This window comes from Ricinus communis, chromosome 3 (genome assembly GCF_019578655.1).
Source record: "Ricinus communis isolate WT05 ecotype wild-type chromosome 3, ASM1957865v1, whole genome shotgun sequence".
Classification (NCBI taxonomy): Eukaryota; Viridiplantae; Streptophyta; class Magnoliopsida; order Malpighiales; family Euphorbiaceae; genus Ricinus; species Ricinus communis.
Window position 1 is genome coordinate 28,608,441 of NC_063258.1, and position 20,834 is coordinate 28,629,274.

The window sequence follows — 20,834 nt, forward strand, 5'->3', positions numbered from 1 at the left end:
AGGATTTGAAACGAAACTAGGAATCACAAATGTAAATCTATATAATGATTCTTGCAATGTGTCATTGTCAATTTGGTGATGGTGCAAATTAAGAAGGAGAAAATAGAAATGCCCCTCCATATAAAAGTAACACGATGTGATACATATAATCATAGAAAAGAAATTTAAAAAGAAGAACTGTTCTCCAATCCTATAAATGGCTGAAGCATCTTGCTTTAAAAGCTATAGCAATGGCTAAGAGTTGAGAGAGAGAAAACAAATGTTAAGAGCAAAAGCAGAAGAAAGACAAGTTAGAGAACTCAACAAATCCCACTATGCATTTAGCCAGAAAGCAATAGAGGGTTATGTTTCTCACCTACCAAACAACAAATCTTTTTGGCATATACCCGAGTTAGGATTGAAAATTTGTAACAGGATCATGTGGTGGTGCTACATGCAATATGTTTCCAATTATTAAGTGATCGATGTTCAATATTGCTCGAGGCATTATTATGAAAGGGAGAGGACCACTTTCTGGTTAGCAATCTCTCTACTTCTGTAGGGCTATGGCCAGGCCTCCATGGAATTTTGTCTTGATGGAGAGGGTCTACGTACGTTGCCACCCTCTGGATACAGGATGCATACGCTGTACTCAAATGTACTTTTGTAGAGGGGGCTTTCATAATTTGATATATGCATTAGCTGTCACTTGGCCAATATTATGCATAATACTCGTGCCACATTGTCCTGTTTCTATTATTAAGTTAGCCAAGTTGCATTATTAGTTATAATTAAATCACTGCTTTAACAATTGTCACCCTTCTTCTACAGATAATTTTGTGTTCATTTGGCTAGAGGGAACTTTCTTGTCTATTTCGGATACCATATATACTTCTATTTATAAGCTTTTATCATATAATATTGCTATTAATTTCAAATTTAGTATCATTATTTATTTTTAATAGAATATAAGTTACATAATATGAATAACGTTGTAATATATATATATATATAATCTTTTCTGTAAATATCATATGTGTAGAGAATGATGGGAGATTTACAATCGAAATTTTTAATTGTGGGAGTACTAATTAGTCGTCCTTATTGCTTACCAATTCTTAAAAAATTAATTAATAAAACTTTCCCACAGCTTTTGAACGCAAAAAGAAGTGCGTCCTGTAAGTGAGTGGGGTCACTCCACCTGGCAGAATAGGATAAGGGAAGAATTTTATAGACTAAAACCAAAAGCAGGGAAGCTCAAATTTAAGAAGAGCGCGTGGATTAATAAAGGCGTAATGCATGTTTAGCCCCTGAATTTTATATATTTTATCACTTGAGACCCTAAACTTTCATTTGGGCCATGAGTTCCCATAAACTACTCTTCTTCTTCTTCTTCTTCTTATGAAGCAAAGCAAATACCTGCCTGACCGAGTCTTGCTTAATTCTCTTTTCCTTTGTAATTGTTAAGTTCATTATTTTACTTTCTTGTACAAGATTAGTAAGCTTTCAACTTTACACCAATACTTCAAGTTGATTAGTAAATTTGTCTAATATGAAATTAAATTTATCGACTAAAGTGACATTAAAATGAATAAAAAAGCTACTAAAATCTAATTTATAGATTTAATTTTGAGTTCAACAAATAGTTAGATATTATATTTTATTTTATAGTGACCTGAAATTTTTAACCAAACATAACTATCAGCACCGCATGAAAAAGAATTAAGAATTGAGTTTTCTGATTAACGTGTGACCGCGAATCTATCAGCAACAGAAGAAAGGAAAGAAATGAGAGCAGCAAGTGAGGAGCTCCAAAGAACAAACAGAAGGGACAAAACCGCACGTGGCTTGCAGGTGTGATGTGTGTGTAATGCTGGTTAAAAGCCAAAACGGCATTCCCCCCACATGCACTCGTGTGCACTGGATTTTAATGTTTTCTTTTTCTTTTTTTTGTACTGCAAAGTGATTTCACTGCATGCAGCTTTTGCTGTATGACAAATACTAATAAATCTGAAAAGAGAGTGTGAAAAACAGACGTGTAAATGTGGCGTGGGGTTCAGTAATTTTATACTCTCTCAATTACCCTTTTCTTTCTGTCAGATAAAATAAAAAAAGAGATGCGCTTTTTTCAATGTAACAAAGGCATCTGACGTTATTATTATGTTGCTTACGCGTTGCCTTTCAACACGCGCTTCCAACAGCTATCATGATAGGATGTGTTGAATTCCAGATCTCAATTTCGTTTTTTTTTTTTTTCTTTTCTTAATCTCAAAGGCTTTTTCTTCTTTTTCTTTAAATGTTTTTGGGTGAAATCTTTGGTACGAAGATAAATAATAATGGGCTGTGGACTGTAATTTTTAAGAAAATTAGTAATTCTCTTAAAATGCAGATAAGAACTAGTAATTCAGTGACTATTTCCTTATCGAGTACTAATAATTTTTATTTTCTTATAAAAAAATCATTAAAATAATTATATGAATTAATTTTTAAAACCAATAAATGATTATCTTTTTTAAATTAATAATCATTAGCAACAAGCAAAGGCTCAATGAAAGAAGGAGCCAATTGCCAAACTGAAGTGGTATCATTCTAAGATAGGTCATTCGAACAGTCACTTTTGTGCAAAAATACCAAAAAAAAAAAGAGATGCTAGGCAGAGATCCTCTCTACTCATAAAGAAGCCCATAAATTACTTTTATGGGTCTTATAACAGTATCCAATAAACCCAAATGTATAACAAAGCCCAATCATTATTCAATCAAGATAAATGAGCAACTGGGGACCACGTGTAGATTAGGATGGTTCCTCTTGTACTTTGATTATCAATATTCCTTTCCTTAACCACTACCGCGTAATGAAAAGGCAGCTGGACTGGTATTCGCTTTTCGACGATCAAAATCGCAACCTCATTAAGCAATCTCCCAATATAATTCTAATCACACACGCGATCATCATCAGATCCGATCAACTTACCTCCGATTACTGAACAAGTTTTTACTATCCAAATTTATACATCCGCAAACCCGAAGCATGAGTTTCCTTTTCGGCAAGAGAAAAACTCCCGCAGGTTTTTTTCTTTTTTTCTCTTTACATTTTGATTTATTATATATGGTCTGATCAAATATTATTGTGTTCGATTGGTGATATTGCTATTTGTTTGCATAGTGAGTTTGATGAATAATGAAAAATGATTGGTGAGTTCAGAATGAAATTGAAATTGGATGGTATTGATTATGGTAACAGAACTTCTGAGGGAAAATAAGAGGATGCTGGACAAATCAATAAGAGAGATAGAGAGGGAGAGACAAGGCTTACAGACTCAAGAAAAGAAACTTATTGCTGAGATTAAGAAAAGTGCTAAGCAAGGCCAAATGGTAAGCTTAATTACCGAGTCTAATTCATTGCCTTTTCTGCTTTTTGATTCTTGAATTCTTCATGCTATTGTTCTGCAGATTAAATAGATAAAATGTTTTTTGGTTTTAGGATAAATAATACGTAAAATATAAAATTGTACTTTTTGTCGATATAACTGTCAGTAAAAGCTTTCAATTTTATATGTTTTCAGTTACTGAAAAGTTTAAAAAGAAGAAATAATCAATTCATAATGTATATATGACATGGTGGTGTGATATTTTATTCTCAGGGAGCTGTAAAAGTAATGGCAAAGGACCTTATTAGAACAAGACATCAGATTGAGAAATTCTATAAGCTTAAGTCACAGCTCCAGGGTGTTTCTCTTAGAATACAGGTACGATTTGCTCTTATTTATTTATTTTTCTGTTTCTGTCCATTTCAATCCATTCTTTTTTTCAACTAGCTCTTAGAATTGCAATTGTGATAGTACTCTTTGAGATTATTTGAATCCGAAGAATCATTTTCTTCTGCTTCGTTTGGGGAGAACAATTAGATTTTCTCTTCTTGCACGGTCTAACTCCCTGTGTTGATAGTGGCATGCGTGCAGTCTGTGAAGTCTTGTAGGCGATTTGCAATTTGTAAAGCCAACGTTTAGAAGTTACGAAGTTTGAAATTCCAATTAAGATAGAGCTTGCTAACACGCGCACACGAAAAAAAAAAAAAAAAAACTTTGTTCCTTGAGGTTGATCAATTGAGAAGAGATACACAGAAGAATATGGGGGGCTTGAGTTTACACTGTTGTAAAATTCACTAAACCTTTTTATCTTTGCTCAAACGCCTCAATTATATATGCTGAATTGGAATTTTTTGAAAATGATATCCAGACGCTGAAATCAACACAAGCAATGGGCGAGGCAATGAAAGGAGTGACAAAGGCAATGGGCCAAATGAATAGGCAAATGAACTTGCCATCACTGCAGAAAATCATGCAAGAGTTCGAGAGGCAGAATGAGAAGATGGAAATGGTGACTGAGGTCATGGGAGATGCTATTGATGATGCTTTGGAAGGGGATGAGGAAGAGGAAGAAACAGAAGAGCTAGTTAGCCAAGTTCTTGACGAAATTGGAATTGACATCAATCAAGAGGTAATATTTTCAAGTAATCAAGCCATATTATATTAACATTTTTTACTTGGCCATGAAAGATGCATCAAGGCATATTAACATTTCTATCCTTATTTTTGCAGCTTGTGAATGCACCATCATCTGCTGTAGCTGCACCAGCTGCAAAGGGTAAGGTTGCACAAGCGGAAGCAACTGGGACTGATGATAGTGGGATAGATAGCGACTTACAGGCAAGGTTAGACAATCTAAGAAGGATGTAGTCTTTATCATTTACACTTGTAAAATATTATCTACTCTGAACATATATCATTTGGGCCGTGTAATTTCGATAAAATAGTGCCAGGAGTTATTAACTCTCGGTTTCGGGGGAAATGGAGATTCCATGAATTATTTATCTAGATATTCGTACACTATCTATAATGAGAGTTGTTTTTTTTTTTCTTTTTCTTTAAATCTCTTTTACACACATGTATTTTCCCAAGTTTTATTCGGACGTACACCTGTATTCTTTACGGACGTACACCTGTATTCTCGTGGAACTCGGAAGTTCCTATTTACAATTTTCTCTTCCAGAAAAACCAATGGATGGCACCCAACTTAAAGTTAAGCAACGCATGTTATGTGAACAGAATTGTATAGAAGACATTCACAGATTTGCATTTACCAAATAAAACAAGTGAATTTAGGCTGCAAACTGAAGATACAACAAGTATGTAAAATCGGACGAATGAAATAAACTATCTTAATTTTTTCCTCTGTTCCAATCCAAACATATTAAAACTCGTGTGCTATTTGGCCCTTTGAGGAGAAGTCAGTGCTAAAATGGGATGTTCTATTCGCAGCATTCCTGATGTGTTTTGGATTAACAAGGAGTGGGATTTGACTTGGGATATTCAATGCTCGAGTGCTAGTCATCATGAGTTCTTTTGATTACAGCAACTGAAACAAAAATAAATAAATTATTAAAACTAAAGGGTTCGGTCTCTACTACTTCCATTGATAAAAGGAATTACATGTTTCTCTTATAAGAAAAGGAGAAGAAAAAGAAATACAGAAAGGGGAAATATAGACGACAGGGATAAATTCATTAGTTTATTGTGATAGGTGCCTCCTCTCCGTGTAGAACTCCCAAGCTAACTGCAGACGCTTTAATATTCCAAATTTATTTTACCATTTGATGAGTTTGTTATTAATTATACCATTTAGCATCCCATTTTTATGCATGCAGATGGTCCAACACGAGTTTGAGAAGTGTGTTCCTAAATTCGTTCGGAAAAATACTTCAAATTTACTCGAACTCTTTTGAATGAAAAAGAATAAGGAAAAGGAAAACGTATACTAAACAAAAAAGGAACTATAATTTCCTTTGATGTTTTTGATAGAATCATATACCAATTTATTTCAACTGAAGCACAATGCTAACTGTAACTCGTACAGTATACACCAAAAACCCAGAAATGGAAAGAGGTTCTACACACAATATATATATATATATATATATATATATATATATATATATTATATATATATATGTGGCTGTCCCTGTCTAAGTACGCATCAAATCAACAGAGTGACTACCTCAATTCTCGATACAAAATTAAAGCATTGCAAAACCATCAGCTGTATCCAGTGGCACCCGAAGAAGTCCACAGAAAAGGAATATTGTATAGACAAAGTGGACTAATAATATTCTTCTGTCAATACCAACTCACACCACATGTACATCCCCAACCATCTATGGAAACTTCTTATCTATTGGGAAAAAAATAAAAGAAAATTAAAAGATATTGCTTACCAAAGCAATCATAGTAATCATCAACAAAAGCCGTCCAGATTTACCTTCCTAATCCAGAAATACAACAGAACAAGAAAAACAGACCCTCCGAAGAAGAAAAAGAAAAGAAAAATGGAAAAAAATAAAAATAAAAAATCAGGAACTGCTTGTGACCTGATAGCGAGCAGATTTGCAGCTTAAATTAATGACTAAGAAAGAGGCAAGAAATGATTGTTCCCACCCAACAAATTTTCTTGAGAATTGTCTGAGGCAGTAGGAACTGAATGTCGACGGTAGAAGGAAGGAGGAAGAGGGTCGACTCGAGCACGGCAAAGAGGGCAATCATAGTGGGAATATAACCACATATCTATACAAGAAGCATGAAAAGAGTGATTGCATCCTGGCAATTTCTTTACCTCTTCCCCATCTTCAAACACAGATAAGCAAACTGCACATTCGTAGTGACTACTGCCATGATCTTTTGCAATCAAATTATCTTTCTTGTACTTGAAGCTTGTCAATAAATTGCTAGAACTTTGACTAGCTGTTGTTACCTCCACAAATCGGTTTGGTCCCTGGCCTGATGAGTGGTCCTGACGATGTTGATGTGTGCACCACCTGATGATGATAAGGTTGTATATGGCTAGAACTATAGCAGCTGTTCCTATAATTACAAGACCGTAGTACACCATTGGCATATTGTTTCTCTGTGCAGGAAGTGGGGGCGGCTGAATGTATGGGCTCGAGACATCACCCATACTGATAATCTTTCTCTCTTCCTGGTTGGAGAATTGGGTTATGGAATTTATGGCATGTTTGGTTGCTCTATGGAGAAAAGATTGGAATCTGCCGTATTAATTTAGTATTTTGTAGCTAATCCGAAAGGCGTGGTTGTTATGTAGTAATTACTATTATTATTATAGAAATAAAAACCAGAGTATTATTTTGTAGTAGAAAGGGTAAAGAAAGAAAGACAAAAAGATAGGTGTAATGACTGAATAGCCGACGATAAATGCATGGTGACTGTCGTTGATAGAGATTGGATTAATTCTTAAATCTTTTTTTGTTTCTCTTCTATTCTTTGGAGATTAATATATTATTTAGGATCCTTAATCATAATCCAGGGAGTGATATGAATACATGTGCCCATGAAAGTATCATTTGAATATCAAATATTTATAATTAAAGTAATAATATCATATGCAGACAAATAAACAGTTAATATATGTGCTATTTTTAGTTCGTTATAGGAAATAAATTGCGGTGACTTCCATTGGTGTCAATGGCGAGAAATTTATTTCCCCAGCGATGTGGGAGTTTTCAAGGGGAAGGTGCCTTGATTAATTAGAATTTGCATAAGATGATATAATTAGGGCTTTCTTTTATTCTTTTTTCTCCAATCTAATTTTTGCCAACTACTTATCGTAAATTAAATCAACATATGCCAATGTCAACACCATTTACAAAAACGGATCACCTAATTGCAGCCTTTTTTTCTTCTTTTGATTCAGATATTAAAGAAAAGAAATTACAAACACAAAAAACTTCTTCCACCTATTTCTTTAACCAAAGAACCACCGCTTATGATTAGCACAGGGTGCATCGATAAGCTTATGCAGAAAAATCCTTATCAGATATCTTTCTGATTCGACACCAAATTGATATCCTTTGCTATGTTTTGTGCACCAATGGGAATCCCCAGTGGTATGTCTTTTTTAATACTCGTAAGTGTACGAACCCTTTCTATAGTAAGGGTAAGTTCACCACGAGAGAACTATGAGGCCACTTATTATAAAGATTAATTATCAACACAAAACAATAAAAGTAAATCTAAACACTCTAAATCGTATATTTGAGAGGATAATGATCATAAAGTAAAGTAACTAAACAATAAATAAATATGCAATGCAAATGCAAATGCTTATGATTTAAAACTATATGCTTTTAGTCTAGGCATTTATTTAGTAATTTTTTTATTTTACTTTAAGCCTAGATTTAATGAATGAGATGGCGATGTGCATTTTTTCTAAATCACTCAAGCTAATGATGCAACTCATGTTTCTTATACAAATATAGATTAAAGTAAAGTTGATGTTCTAATACTTTTAAACCTAAAGATTTTCATAACAATTATTATTGCTAAATTAATATGATGGTTAACTAACAATAATAACTGAAACTAATAAAAATACGAAGATAAAGAAATCATTCATTAAATAAATAATGACAAGGTTCATACAAAAGTAGAAAGACTAACCTAAACATTTATGAAAACTAGCCTAACATATTTAACTTAATAATCATGATATTAAATAGAAAGACAAAAATTAAGAAAGTAAAAAGCTCCATCAAGAACAAAAATTTCTTCAAGTAGGAAGAAGATTGGTCCTCAGTCTCCACTTCTTAAAAAGCTCCTTAAATCCTAAAAAAATAATGAAAACTAAAACTAAAGTGTTTATGAAGAACTGTAGATAATTATGAAGAGAATAATGGTGACAGGTGTAGAGAACAGGTAGGAGAAAAATCCCGTCCTTCTTCCTTCCTTTCTCTTCCTCCTTCTTTACAGTTTTGCAGAGATTTACATAGAGGAGAGTCCTACTTTAAATAAATCTCTCTAGAGATGAATATACTAATATAAGTTTATTTAATAGATAAGACTTTAAGTATTTTAATCTCCACAAAATACTATCTCATAAATAACTCTTAATATAAATTCTAATAATTATACAAAATGACTAAAATATTCCTTGGGCCTTATACTTAGCAGTCTGTGCGTCTTAATCTTGGGCATTGACACAAATATATTCTATTAAGTTTCTTTTAACTCCATATTTTCTTCTTTTTACTAATATTTTTGAAAATAGACAACTAAACTTAAATGAGGTAAAATCACATATTTTCACCAATTTATATATAGAAATATATCATTAAAACTTTAAAATACCCTTAAATATCTATACATAATTTGGAACGATGAACTAGCAATCCTCTCCTGGCAAATCCAACACAATGGAGACCATGTTTTCCTTTCCAATGGTTGGGATAATTTCCTTTAGGCATTCCACTCTCATTGAAGAGTCTTTGTCATCCTGCAAAAGTTCCAAATAATAATTAAAAAGAGAAAAACATAATTAGCATAATCTAGAATAAGCCTACATGCTATATTAATGATTATTATTATATTTAAAATGAAAGGTTAAGAATTAATTGGAAGGAACATTTGTGATTAGCTCAAATCAATTAGCATATACCTGAAGCCAGTATCTCACAGTACTTTTGTACCTAGTGGCAAAGATAATAGCATCAAATTGATTAATTGTCTCATTTGCAAACTCAATTTTGTTTCCTTTGGTGCTTGTTATGGTCGGCAATACCTGAATCCATCGACCCAGAATCATTATCATAATTCTGAAATCTTATACTTTAATTAAATACCAAAAATTGTACTGCCCTGATTTCTCCATTCTTGATTCTGTCCATGGTGCCAACATCAATGGTTGGGGATCGACCAGTTTTTGCTTTAAGATAAAATGGTCCCTCAGTCGGCCTTTGAAGTCCATAATTGGAATTGTCCCCATATCTCAATTTGCCCAGCATTACATCCACCGAGTCCACCAAATCACAAGGCAGGAAATTTGACAAGTTCATGCCTAGAAATACCATCTCTTTGGTAAGAACATGCACCTGCATATAAATTTTTTAACTATGTTAAATAATTAAACTTAATTTTTCAATTATACATCACACTCCTCATATACAAACTCAAAATCAAACATATAATTATTATAGACGACGCTATTCTTATTTTCTGTCATATTATATGATTATGAAAAGAAAAAAATTAATTACCGGACTACGAGCAACAATGGAAGTATTAGCCCCCACAGTTGGATAAATCATAAGCGATTTCCATTCCAGAATTTCCACAGCCGACGACTAAGACATCTTTCCCATTAAATTGTTTTACTTGAATGAATGAACTTTCCACCAAAACTATCTAACTCGGGAACTGTAGGAATAAACCCTTCACTATTTTCACCAGTTGCAACAACAAGAAACTTGGCAACATAAACTTCGTATACATCCAAGATATCATTCACTTCAACTCGCCAATTCTCACTATCTCCATCATAAAATGCACGCCTGACTGACTTATTATACTTTGGGTTTACATCAAATCCTGACACGTACTGATCAAAGTAACTAACAGAGCCCATTCTTGTAACGAATGCTGGCGTGCCAGGAGGGTATGGCATGTGAGGAAGCTCGCAATATTGCTTTGCCAGGTGCAATTTGAGACGACCATAGGCTCTTTCCTTCCATAAACAATCCTCTCTTTCTAGCACAATGTTAGAGATGGAGAGACGATTGAAGCATGCAGAGGTTGCTAAGCCAGCAGGGCCTGCACCAACTATCACGACAGTATTACTAATATTGTTCTTCTCCATTGCCAGAAAAGCTTTCGATTATGTCTTCTGCAGCGTATAAATATATGCAATGTATTATATAAGATAAGAACAAAAAAATTGTAACATTCACAATTCCTGTTTGCTTTAATTAATTGTATTTCATGTTGGAAGTTGGAATTATTCAATGTATCGATGCAAGTATTTCCTTATGCATTCATTTTGTAATCACAATCACTTGTGTCATTGGTTTATATTTTGGAAAAATATTTCTTGCCCTTTTTATACATTTGTGTAATTTCTCAATTTCTTTTTGGCCTAATTTAGTTCAAGAACTTGATTCATTCTATTGAAGAAAAAAAATGGAAGGTTATCGCAAGATCGATATTAAATCTCACTATATAATAGGAAATACCCAAATAGTTAATGGGTTTTATTTCTGTATATGCCAGGGAGACTTACAAAGACCCCTAATTACACATTTGGGTTCCTACATTTTAAAAAATAGCAATTTTCGTTCTTTATATTTATAGACCATTCAACTAAATAGTCTTTTACAAAATTAAGTGTTAAGAGGGCAGAAACATCATTTCAATCAAGGATTAAAAATGTTTATAATATGAAATATTAGATACCAATTTGCTATTTAAATATTTTAAAGAAAATTTCACATTTCTATTAATGGGCCTATAAGTGGAATAAAATATTATTTTTAAAAATATATACATAATAGGAAAAATTCTAACAGATCTATAATTACCTATATATGTTGGATATTCTTTTTAAATACTTTTTTGTAATTAGTTGGCTTCATTTATTATTTATGAAAAGAATTATGATATATGATAATACAATGACAGAAAATTGAAATATTTTACATTAATTATTATCTATATTACATATTCCTTTCTAAAAGTACCAAGTGAAGTAAACCGTTTATAGAAAAAGAATATTTAATAAAATTATCCAAAAGAAATTATTGCCAGTAAGTCTGACATATAAATGACAGAATAAAAGAATTGTTTTGCACTAGAAATCTATGGAATAGAAAAAGAAAGAAAGACGGGAAAGAAAAACGAAGGTGTGATTAGAGAGACATGCCATCCTCAGTTATGTCTTTGCCACGTCGGCTTTAGGAGTCAACGGCGTACTAGTTGCTGCTACTTCATCTGCAGTTGACCTTTGGGTCGGGGAATAGAGAGATTGAAGTGAATCATTGAACTTTGCCTCTGAATATCTTTGATTTTACTTTTACTTAGTGTTTGTTGTTTGGTCAAAGATTTTTCATTCCCGTTGTTTCTTTCATGGATTCCTAGATTTCTCTATCTACTCCTGAATACAAAAGTTTTTTGAAGTGAAGTTCAGTGGTCAAGTAAAGAACTTTTGAGTCTCAGCATTGAGAAAAGAAGATGGAAACTGGCAAAAACCTGCCACCAGAAATGAAAGGTTCAGATGCTATGATCATACTTCAAATCTCAAGTACTACTCAAGAATCCAAGAATCGCCACCAGGTAAATTCTTCTTCAAATCTTGAATTAGCAGAGCTTGATAATAGTAGTCTTAAATGCAGAGTTCAAACACCTGCATTTGCTAACTCTCCTTCCACGGAGATAGCAATGCTAACTCCTTCTAAAGGGTCTCCAGTTTCAAGAAAACCACCATTTAGCTCTCAAATCCCAAAGCCCTATGATGCTACTGTTGGGTTTTTTTCTTTGTTTTTGACCCATGAGGAAAACCCAACTATTGAGCCCGTTAAAGTCTTATTTATACTTTCTATTTTGAGAGCATATTATTAAAAACGGGTCTGCCACTATCTAAAAAAATATAAGGACAGAAAGAGAGCAACAGATTGAGAACACAAAAAAAAAAAAAAAAGGTCACAAAACATGAGCTGAATGCTCATCCCGTTTTTCCAGCAGACAGCAGCAGAAAAGTTTCGTTTTCCGTAGATTGAACCGTTGGATTGTCGTGATTTTTGGACAGCAGCGACACAGCATCTGGGCCAATATTTTGGACGGTGGATATCGGTTTTTGAGGTCTGGAGATCGGGTTTTGAGGTCCGGAGGTTGGGTTTTTGTTGGTCTGGATAGTTGCTAATTTTCTGGTGATATATTTCTTATCTTAGCTCTATTTTGATTCCATACACCTTGATGTGCTTACTTCCAAGGATATGATGATTTTGTATGCCTCTAGTATTATCTAGAGAAGACTTTGTATGGTTCCTTTGATGATGATAGTGGATTTAAGCGGCCAAAATGGTCCCGTGGTTTTTCCCTAGTTTATGGGTTTTCCACGCTAAAATTTCGGTGTCTTTGTGTTGTTGTGTGCTTACTGTTTTAGCTCAATATCTTGGTGCATAGCAGTGGTATTGTGTGTGTGTTCTAATTGCATTAAGAACACCCTATTTGTTTGCATCCTCAGGGGTTCATTCAAGTTGGGAAAGTTTAGACAAACGGAGATTAATTCCGCATTTATTTGTTTACCGTTTGTGGCTGTTTTTTTCCATCAAATTGGTATCAGAGTCTGGTTCTTCTGTATTGGGTTAAACTTGTTTGAATGATGGAAGCTAACACAAGTAGGATGATCAATTTGAATGGTTCTAATTATCATGTTTGGAAAGGCAAGATGGAAGACCTACTTTATGTGAAGGATTATTATTTGCCTGTGTTTAATACTGATAAACCTGAGAGTAAAACAGATGCAGAGTGGAATATTTTGCATAGACAGGTTTGTGGGTATATTCGTCAATAGGTTGATGATAATGTTTTGAACCATATCAGCGTAGAGACTCATGCTCGCACTTTGTGGAACAAGCTTGAACAGTTGTATGCTAGAAAGACCGGAAACAATAAATTGTTCTTAATAAAACAGATGATGAGCTTGAAATACCATGATGGAACTCCACATCGATCATTTGAATTCTTTTTAGGGAATCATAAATCAACTTGCAGGAATGGGTATCAAGTTTGAAGATGAGATACAAGGCTTATGGCTCCTGGGCACTTTACCGGACTCATGGGAAACTTTTAGGACATCATTGTCCAACTCTACAGCAGATGGTATTATCACCATGGAATTAGCTAAAGGCAGTGTTTTAAATGAAGAGATGAGAAGAAAGTCACAAGGTTCTTCTTCACATTCGATGTCTTAGTTCTGAAAGGGAGAAGTCGAGTAGAGGTCCAGGTAACAAAGGGAAGCATCGAAGTAAATCCAAAGGAAAGTTTGATGATTTTGAGTGCTATCATTGTGGTAGAAAAGGGCACACAATACGGTTCTGCAGGCAATTGAAAAAAGGAGAATAAGAAGAGCGATTACAGCAATCAAAAGAACCATAAGAAAGATGAGGGTGGTAATGGCAATGCTGAAGTTAACACTACTACCGATGAGTTCCTTATTTGTTCTGATTTTGATATGATCAACATTGCACATGATGATTCGAGTTGGGTTGTTGATAGTGGTGCTACATGTCATGTAACATCACAGAGGGATTTTTATTCATCTTATACTCCAGGTAACTTTGGTAATGTTAGGATGGGTAATAATGGACTATTAAAGATTGCAGGCATCAGAGATATTTGTTTGAAGTTTGACACTGGGATAGAGTTGGTTTTACATAATGTAAAACATGTTCCAGATATGAGACTTAATTTGATCTCCGCGGGCCTACTTGATGATGATGGTTACAGCAACAACTTTGGTAATGGAATATGGAAACTCACTCGTGGTTCTTTGATCGTGGCTAGAGGTAAAAGATGCTCAAAGTTGTACATGACACATCCGAAGATCTTCAAGGATAGGGTCAATCGTGGTGAATCTTGACATGACTGATTTATGGCATAAGAGACTTGGTCACATGAGTGAAAAGGGGATGTCTCTTTTGCTGAAGAGAAATGTGTTATCGGGTGTGCATGATATTCATCTAAAGAAGTGTTCTCACTGTTTGGCAGGTAAACAGAACAGGGTTTTCTTTAAGAGCCATCCTCCTTCCAGGAAGGAGAGTATACTTGATCTGGTGCACTCTGATGTTTGTAGTCCTATGAAGACTAGGACACTTGGTGGTTGCTCCTACTTTGTCACATTCATTGATGATCACTCCAGAAAGGTATGTGTTTATACCTTGAAATCTAAAGATCAAGTATTTGAAGTGTTTAAGCAGTTTCATGCCTCGGTTGAAAGACAGACTGGAAAGAAGCTTAAGTGTATTCGGACAGATAATGGAGGTGAATACATTGGCCCATTTGATGCTTATTGTAGAGATCATGGTATTCGACATCAAAAGAGTCCTCCCAAGACACCACAGTTGAGCGGATTAGCGGGCGGATGAGCGAACTTTGATGGAGCGTGTCGGATGTTTGTTGTCACATGCAGGCACGCCAAGTTCATTCGGGGAGAAGCTTTGAATCTGACGGTACATGTTATTAATCTAACTCCTTGTGTTCCTTTGTTTTTGGGTGTACCGGCGGTTTGGAGTGGCAAAGATGTTTCTTACGGTCACTTAAGGGTCTTTGGATGCAAAGCTTTTGTGCATATTCCTAAAGATGAAAGATCAAAGCTTGATGTGAAGTCAAAACCATGTGTTTTCTTGGGTTATGGCCAAGATGAGTTTGATTCTGATTATATGATCCTGTCCACAAGAAACTTATTCGGCCGAGATGTTGTGTTTGTTGAAGATCGGACCACGAAAGATGTTGAGAAGAAAGAGACAGTTCCTCAACATAATGATGATGTTAACGATTTGGATCCAGTGCCTCCTCGGCATGTAGAACCACCTCTTGACGATGATGTTCGGAATGATGAACAACATGATACCGATGATATTGATGCTCCGAACAGCCCGGAGGTGGATGAAGAATTTCATTCAGAGATACCGTGCAGACGTGCCACCATTTGTCCCACTTAGGCGGTCTACAAGAGATCGTCATCCTTCCACTCGTTTTTCAGCTAATGAGTATGTCTTACTCAACGATGGGGAGAGCCCGAGTGTTATGCGAGAGGCCATGGAAGATGAGCACAAAAGGGAGTGGGTTGAAGCCATGCAAGATGAGATGAATTCCTTACATGAGAATAATACTTTTGAGTTGGTGAAGTTGCCTAAAGGCAAGAGAGCTTTGAAGAACAAGTGGGTCTACAAAGTGAAGACTGAAGAGCACACCGCACAACCTAGGTACAAGGCTAGATTGGTGGTCAAAGGGTTCAATCAGAGAAAGGGTATTGATTTTGATGAGATTTTCTCTTCGGTCGTGAAGATGGGATCTATTCGTGTTGTTCTTGGTTTGGCAGCCAGCCTTGATCTTGAGGTTGAACAGATGGATGTCAAAACAACTTTTCTCCATGGTGACTTGGATAAAGAAATCTACATGGAGCAACCTGAAGGTTTTCAGGTTAAGGGAAAAGAAGGCTATGTGTGTAGACTTCAAAAGAGTCTTTATGGGTTGAAGCAAGCACCGAAGGTGGTACAAGAAGTTTGAGTCAGTTATGGGGGAGCAAAATTATCGAAAGACTACTTTAGACCATTGTGTTTTCTTCCAGAGGTTTGGTGATGATGATTTCATCATTTTATTGTTATATGTTGATGACATGTTAATTGTTGGCAAGAATGCAGAAAGAATTATTCAGCTAAAGATACAATTGAGCAAGTTTTTTGCTATGAAAGACTTGGGGCCAGTAAAACATATTCTTGGCATTCGGATAACTCGAGATAGAGCTTTGAAGAAGCTACACATGTCACAGGAGCAATACATCGAGATGGTGCTTCGCGGATTCAATATGGATAAAGCTAAAGAGGTTAGTTCTCCTCTTACTACTAACTTCAGGTTGACAGATAAAGATTGTCCATCTTCTGAGAAGAAGATTGAAGAGATGGATAGAGTCCCTTATGCCTCAAATTTGTAGGGAGCTTGATGTATGCTATGGTGTGCACACGACTGATATTGCCCATGCGGTGTTGTTAGTCATTTCTGTCAAATCCGGTGTAAGAAGCATTGGGAAGCGTTGAAGTGGATTCTCAGATATCTACGTGGTACTTCCAAATTGGGTATAACATTTGGAAATGGAAAGCCGATACTTGTTGGTTATACTGATTCTGATATGGCAGGAAATAAGGACAATATGAAATCCACTTCTGGATATTTGATGACTTTTGCGGGGGGAGGCTGTGTCATGGCAATCGAGATCGCAAAGTGTGTGGTTTTATCCACCACCGAGGGCCGAGTATGGGCGTGTAAGGAGCTATTATGGCTCAAAAGATTTATGCAAGAGATTGGCTTTGTGCAACAGCGCTACATGGTTCTTTGTGATAATCAAAGTACTATTCACCTTGCTAAAAATTCTATGTTTCACAAACGATCCAAGCATATTGATGTGAGGTATCATTGGATTAGAGATGCACTTGAAGACAAACTATTTGAACTTGATAAAGTTCATACTGATGATAATGGTGCCGATATGTTGACAAAGGTTCTAGCAAGGGAAAAGTTGAAGGTATGTTGCTCCATCGCCGGTATGGCGAACTCTTCCTCATAAGTCAAAAAGGGGGAGATTTGTTGGGTTTTTTTCTTTATTTTTGACCCATGAGGAAAGCCCAACTATTGAGCCCATTAAAGTCTTATTTAGACTTTCTATTTTGGGAGCATATTATTAAAAACGGGTCTGCCACTATCTAAAAAAATATAAGGACAGAAAGAGAGCAACAGATTGAGAACACAAAAAAAAAAAAAAAAGGTCACAAAACATGAGTTGAATGCTCATCCCGTTTTTCCAGCAGACAGCAGCAGAAAAGTTCCGTTTCCCGTAGATTGAACCGTTGGATCGTCGTGATTTTTGGACAACAGCTACACAGCATCTGGGCCAATATTTTGGACGGTGGAGATCGGTTTTTGAGGTCTGGAGATCGGGTTTTGAGGTCCGGAGGTCGGGTTTTCGTTGGTCTGGATAGTTACTAATTTTCTGGTGATATATTTCTTATCTTGGCTCTATTTTGATTTTATACACCTTGATGTGCTTACTTCCAAGGATACGATGATTTTGTATGCCTCTAGTATTATCTAGAGAAGACTTTTTATGGTTCCTTTGATGATGATAGTGGATTTAAGCGGCCAAAATAGTCCCGTGGTTTTTTCCTAGTTTATGGGTTTTCCACGCTAAAATTTCGGTGTCTTTGTGTTGTTGTGTGCTTACTGTTTTAGCTCAATATCTTGGTGCATAGCAGTGGTATTGTGTGTGTGTTCTAATTGCATTAAGAACACCCTATTTGTTTGCATCCTCAGGGGTTCATTTAAGTTGGGAAAGTTTAGACAAACGGAGATTAATTCCGCATTTATTTGTTTACCGTTTGTGGCTGTTTTTTCCCATCAGCTACTTCACCGGTGGTTAATTTTAGATCAGAGCCAGCTACTCCGAGATCCCCATTGCTTGCGTCCCCTGTAGCTGATGACGACGATGATGATGATGAGGTGTATAAGACTTTAGGTACCCAAAAGTGCAAATATTTGGGCATGAAGTGGAAAGGGAAGCTAATATGTATCGAGTTAGTTGCATCTGTGTGCAATTTTGGAGTTCTGATTTCCAGCTTGACAGTTGATAGATTGCACAATTTTCAGATTTGGGATTTGCCAATATGGAAATGGTGTGTGCTAATATTGTCTATTTTCTGTGGTAGATTGCTTGCTGAGTGTTTCATGTGTATTTTGGTACTCTTGATTCAAAGGAAAGTGTTGCTTAAAAAGGACATACTTTATTATGCATATGGATTGAAGAAAAGTGTACAGACCTTTATTTGGTTAAGCTTGGTTCTTCTGGTCTGGGGTTTGTTGATTCTTCGAGGAGTGAAGCGGTCTAGGCACACTACCAAGATTCTAAATTATGTTACTCGTTTTTTGGCTGCTTGTCTTGTTGGGATTGCTATATGGGTGCTGAAAACTTTCTTTGTTAAGTTACTTGCTGCTTCTTTTTACATCAGTAAATTCTTTGACAGAATTCAACAATCAATCTCGCATCAGTACGTTTTTAATGCTATTTTTGCACCACGACTGCTTAGTACTCTTTCAGGACCTCCTCTTTTAGAGATAGCTGAAATGGTAGGTAGGACCGGAACAATGTCTGACCGTTTGAATTTTACAATAGAAGAAGCCATTGATGTAAATAAGATTAAGAAAATGAAGCACGGCAAGGTTTCTGCCTGGACCATGCAAGGGTTGATTAATGTGATCACCAATACAAGGTTGTCTGTTCTCTCCAACACGCTAGACGAGATATATGGTGAGCAGGAGATTAATAGTGAATGGGAGGCCAAAGCCGCTGCATATAGGATTTTCAGAAATATAGCACCACCCGGTAGCAAGTAAGAAAGTCCTGCTGAACGTTACTGTAATTCTGGTGGTGTTGGGTTATGGCTCAGCTTTTCATGCTGTTTAATGGACTAGGTACATTGATGAAGAAGATCTCTTGCGCTTCATGATAAAGGAGGAGGTAGACCTGCTCTTTTCAGTGATTGAAGATGCAGAAACCAGAAGGATCAAAAGATCAGCTTTACGAAATTGGCTGGTTAGATCTGTATCAATTTTTCGTTTTTTATTTCTTCAAAATTGTTCCACGCAAAAGCTCTTATCATTATCTGTATTTTCTTGATCTTTTTCATCGCCTCAGCCAATTGTCACCCTTATCTGTTTGGTTCTGCTTTTTCCCTGCAAATTGTTGAGTCTGTATGCGTGTCAGGTTTTTCAGTATTTTATATGCAGACTAAAACTTAGGATTTTTTTTTTCAGTTCTTGTCATATTAGATTACACTAGCTTAATATGAACAATTAGAAAAGATACTTTCAACTTTTGCTTTCTTAACTAGTTCTTATAAAATGCGGACATATGCCATGTGCTATTTTACTTGAATTCAGCCATTTAAACAACCTGCTATCATGTCCTATGTTCTTACATACTGCAAGCATAAGCACAGAACATTTCCAAGTTACCTTTGATGCCAATGCCCATAAGACCATGGCTAATTGCAGGTAAATATTTACAGAGACCGTAAATCGCTGGTGAAGTCCTTAAAGGGTAGCATGGCAGCTATTGAGAACTTGAATAGGCTTGCTTCCTTAGTAATGCTTGTAGTGATCATAATTGTGTGGTTACTTGTGATGGGATTCTTAACATTTCAAGTACTTGTTGTCATATTATCTCAATTTATACTTGTAAGTTTCATGTTTGGCAATACAGCCAAATCAGTTTTCGAAGCTGTCATTTTTGTGTTTGTGATCCACCCATTTGATGTTGGCAATCAGTGCAACATTGATGGTGAGCAGGTAACTACCCAACCCTTTCTTCTTCTTTTTTTTTTTCCTGAGGAGTAATTACCCAATCCTTGAAAGTTTATGAATTACGAGATCACACGAGAGCCATAACCATTGATAATCTGATGCATTGCAGATGATTGTGGATGAGATTAACATATTGACTACAGTATTCGTAAAGCAGGATGGCAAGAAAGTTTACTATCCAAATTCAGTTTTGATTAGCAAACCCATCACCAATTTCTATGGAAGTCTAGAAATTCGGGATGCTGTGGAGTTTGATGTTTCTACTTCTACAGAGACTGTTCAGGCTCTGAAAGAAAAAGTGAAAGAGTATGTCTGAGAAAAACTGCATCTTATATGCATCTCTTCTATTTCTTGATTTCCTGATTACATTATGTGTACTCGCATTCTTTATTTATTTAAAAGCTGGCTTTGTCTAAACGTTTAGGTATTTGGAAAACAATTATAAGTACTGGCATCCTGAGCACACAATTCAAATTAAAAGGATAGAGGACGAGCACAAGATGAGTATGGTTCTCTATGTTGATCACAAAATAGACATTCACAACAGTGGGGAAAAAAACAAGCGGAGATCTAAGCTAGTTGAAGACCTGAGGAGAATTTTTGAAGATCTTGGTATTAAATGTCATCTTCTGCTTTAAGGACTTCACCTATGTTTGTCAGCAACTTGAACAGTCCCATCTTCTTCATCTATGTTGTTGTTCTTCTGTGGAAGTTTCCTGTTCCTCATTGCAATGCAAGTATGTTCATTGTTCTTGTTTCATATGTTCTGTATGTACCAAAATTAAAGCAACAGTAATAATTTAAGAAGTGAATGATTTTATTACTCTAAAAGAATAAATACAAGAGAAAGAGTTAAAACTGAAGTACTGCAGAAAATTGAAAATTA

The 20,834-nt window shown here is 35.5% G+C and overlaps 3 protein-coding genes and 1 pseudogene across 5 annotated transcripts; 2 read left to right on the top strand and 2 right to left on the bottom strand.

Moving 5' to 3' along the window:
• The first annotated feature begins 2,816 nt into the window (after positions 1-2,816).
• Positions 2,817-4,904, top strand: LOC8272505 (vacuolar protein sorting-associated protein 2 homolog 1). The gene is made up of 5 exons (XM_002514022.4): positions 2,817-3,046; positions 3,223-3,353; positions 3,623-3,727; positions 4,218-4,478; positions 4,580-4,904. The coding sequence occupies exons 1-5, from the start codon at positions 3,010-3,012 to the stop codon at positions 4,715-4,717; spliced, it is 672 nt and encodes a 223-aa protein (XP_002514068.1). The 5' UTR covers positions 2,817-3,009; the 3' UTR covers positions 4,718-4,904.
• Positions 4,905-6,102: 1,198 nt separating this feature from the next.
• On the bottom strand, positions 6,103-7,269 carry LOC107260874 (RING-H2 finger protein ATL1). The gene has a single exon (XM_015716202.3). The coding sequence runs from the start codon at positions 6,987-6,989 to the stop codon at positions 6,441-6,443; it is 549 nt and encodes a 182-aa protein (XP_015571688.1). The 5' UTR covers positions 6,990-7,269; the 3' UTR covers positions 6,103-6,440.
• Positions 7,270-9,177: 1,908 nt separating this feature from the next.
• LOC8272504 lies at positions 9,178-10,679 on the bottom strand (annotated as a pseudogene).
• Positions 10,680-11,788: 1,109 nt separating this feature from the next.
• On the top strand, positions 11,789-20,708 carry LOC8272503 (mechanosensitive ion channel protein 10-like). Of its 3 annotated transcripts, none has more exons than XM_048372408.1 (7): positions 11,789-11,845; positions 11,954-12,328; positions 17,990-18,975; positions 19,058-19,178; positions 19,640-19,933; positions 20,058-20,254; positions 20,373-20,708. In XM_048372408.1, the coding sequence occupies exons 2-7, from the start codon at positions 12,047-12,049 to the stop codon at positions 20,584-20,586; spliced, it is 2,094 nt and encodes a 697-aa protein (XP_048228365.1). In that variant the 5' UTR covers positions 11,789-11,845; positions 11,954-12,046; the 3' UTR covers positions 20,587-20,708. The 3 variants fall into 3 exon arrangements, with proteins under 3 accessions (XP_048228365.1, XP_048228366.1, XP_048228364.1); XM_048372409.1 differs by having other exon boundaries at positions 11,794-12,148; positions 12,252-12,328; XM_048372407.1 differs by having other exon boundaries at positions 11,794-12,328.
• The last annotated feature ends 126 nt before the right edge of the window (positions 20,709-20,834 follow it).